General features: G+C 32.6%; 1 protein-coding gene across 2 annotated transcripts; it reads left to right on the forward strand.

The window, feature by feature from the left end:
- The first annotated feature begins 200 nt into the window (after positions 1-200).
- On the forward strand, positions 201-1,928 carry LOC139101203 (uncharacterized). 2 transcript variants are annotated; one of them, XM_070654180.1, is made up of 6 exons: positions 201-306; positions 424-561; positions 755-926; positions 1,052-1,240; positions 1,338-1,446; positions 1,552-1,928. In XM_070654180.1, exons 2-6 carry the CDS (start codon positions 462-464, stop codon positions 1,747-1,749), a joined length of 768 nt encoding a protein of 255 aa, XP_070510281.1. In that variant the 5' UTR covers positions 201-306; positions 424-461; the 3' UTR covers positions 1,750-1,928. The 2 variants fall into 2 exon arrangements, with proteins under 2 accessions (XP_070510281.1, XP_070510282.1); XM_070654181.1 differs by having other exon boundaries at positions 221-306; positions 454-561.
- The last annotated feature ends 448 nt before the right edge of the window (positions 1,929-2,376 follow it).

Here is a 2,376-nt window from a genome sequence, read left to right on the forward strand (position 1 = left end):
AAAAATTTCACCGATCTGTTAAAAGCGACCTATATACGACCGTGATAACGCAACCTTCTCAACTGCAACGTGCAAGATTCTTATTAATTCGATGCAAATTATACAATCGCACGAGGACAATTGCGCGACACTTACAAATGACTTAACTTATAAACAATTCATGCATAATTATCACTGACGTTCTTACCGAACGTAAGTTTCCTATATATAGTGTTGAACGTACGATATCGCGTGCAAGTAATTTGACTGTCGACTCGCTCGATACATCGAATTTTATCAAAATCTCTCTGCGCTGAGAATATTCAGGTAAACTTTTTTTGGCATGCGTTAACTTACATTAATTTACAAAGTTAGTATTGCTTTTCTGTTAAAAAGTTTTTGTCATGAAAAAAATTAAGAACATAATCTCTTCTATATCTTTAGAAGTAACTTATACAATTGGAGTTTGTGCAGAAAAAAAAATGAACTTTGTACTGTTCGGAATTATCCTGATCTGTTGCCACGCTTGGGCGTTTAAGATCGACGACATTGAGATAAAGGATATTGAGATAAATGATAATTGTAAGAAGGCATCTGTATTTTTTCTCTTTTCTTTCTTTCTTTCTCTCTTTAAAGTCTTTTGAATTTGTTAAGTATTACTTAAGACATGTGAAGCATTCGATATTGAATATTATCAAGAATCGTTTAAAGTCTTAACATATTCTTAGTGCTGATTATACAAGTATATGTATATGTATTACATGCAACGATTTAGTTTTAGGAGAGGCTTTAGCGAGCAAGAAAACTAAGTTAGAAAATTTCCTCGAAAGTTTTAAGTCCACGTTACGAAGTGGAGACAGCAGTCTTGGACTTCCGGTTCTTGATCCATTCACCGCGGCCAGTATGCCCATCAAATTTGATAAAAAGGATAATATAGTAAATATAAAGTGCGTATCAGCTGAGCTTTTGAAGTAAAACGTTGACTCTTGACGCGTTAACAAGAAAAAAAAAAGATACAATTGCAATTAGAAAATTTTAATTATTATTTCTCATTTTATTTCGTCTTTTTCAGCCTTCTTGCAAATTTGACAAACGTCGAGGCAACTGGCTTGTCTTCGTACAACGTCAATAGCGCTGATTTTAAAGTGTTCGGTTTAAAAGCACACGCTGATCTCACCTGGCCATTGATAACCGCAAGTACTAATTATTCCACCAACAGCCAAATCTTCAACCATGCTCTTTATGGAAATGGAGGAGTGAAGTGAGCATTTACTTTTTTTTCTTTTTTTTGAAACTGTTATTACCCTAACTTTTGATAAGCGAGTTTTTAAAATGTATGCATATATTTTAATTTTCAGTGCAGCGGTGCATAACTTTAGATTTCAAATTAACATTAGTTTCGTACCAAAGGGCAAACATATTCAAGTTAAAAGTTTATCTACAACAATTTCTTTGGGAGCGCTCGACGTAAGTATTTAAATTACAATTTCTGATTCAATTTTTTTTTATTTCTGTTACCGTAAATTACTTTTTATACTTCATTTATAACATTTTCTTTTCTATCATTTGCAGTTTAAAGCGACCGGTATTTATAATGACGATGAAACGTCTGAAGTGTTGAGCAAAACAATTTCTGATACAGCACCTGAACTGATCAAGCAATATCAAAATCAAATTACGCAAGAGATCCAGCAAATCTTGACTCAAATAATCAATAAATATCTCTCCACTATAACGCTAAAGGAACTTTTAAAAATGCTAGGCCTATAATAAATTTTTATCATGTCAATGCTATACTAGATGTATAATTTAAGTGTCGAGTAAATTACATTTATTTAAAGAGCGTTTGTTCGCAAGCAATGTCTACGATGAAAATTCTGTACCAAAGCTGGCTTTGGATTAAGATTATTACTATAACATATCAATAAAATTACCCATTTAAAAAACTATTACTCTTTCTATAATAAATTCTTTTTTTTTATGTTATTTCTGTATTAATATTAAAAATGGAATACATTATATGTTACTCATTTATGTATTTACTAGAAGAAACCGTGCGTGCGCTACGCGCGCGCTATTTTTTAAGACACCCCGATTAAAAATTGCGAAAAAGAGAATTATGCGACTTACCGAACAGCATGAGCTTCAGCGGAGTTCTAGAGTTCTGCCGGTGACTGTAACATAAAATGAAACATATTAATATAGACATGTTAGCATTTAAATTAATGTAAAGATAAAGCTTAATTTTAATAAAGATTGTATAAAAAAGAATTAATTCTCACCAAAAAGTTGCTTCGCCGATGCCTGATACCCTTCCTGGTTCTCCTCCTCTTCTAAGGATGTCTGCGGAATGTCGGATCGGTCCTTCCTTCAATGCTAGAGTATTATCTGAAACAG

This window comes from Cardiocondyla obscurior, linkage group LG03 (assembly GCF_019399895.1).
Source record: "Cardiocondyla obscurior isolate alpha-2009 linkage group LG03, Cobs3.1, whole genome shotgun sequence".
NCBI classification, from domain to species: Eukaryota; Metazoa; Arthropoda; class Insecta; order Hymenoptera; family Formicidae; genus Cardiocondyla; species Cardiocondyla obscurior.

Bases quoted from the DNA above. Each gene is read 5' to 3' on its own strand.
- LOC139101203 (XM_070654180.1), top strand. From the start codon at position 462: ATGAACTTTGTACTGTTCGGAATTATCCTGATCTGTTGCCACGCTTGG. The intron at 562-754 runs GTAAGAAGGCAT...GCAACGATTTAG, and splicing joins TATTGAGATAAATGATAATT to TTTTAGGAGAGGCTTTAGCG. The intron at 1,447-1,551 runs GTAAGTATTTAA...TATCATTTGCAG, and splicing joins TTTCTTTGGGAGCGCTCGAC to TTTAAAGCGACCGGTATTTA.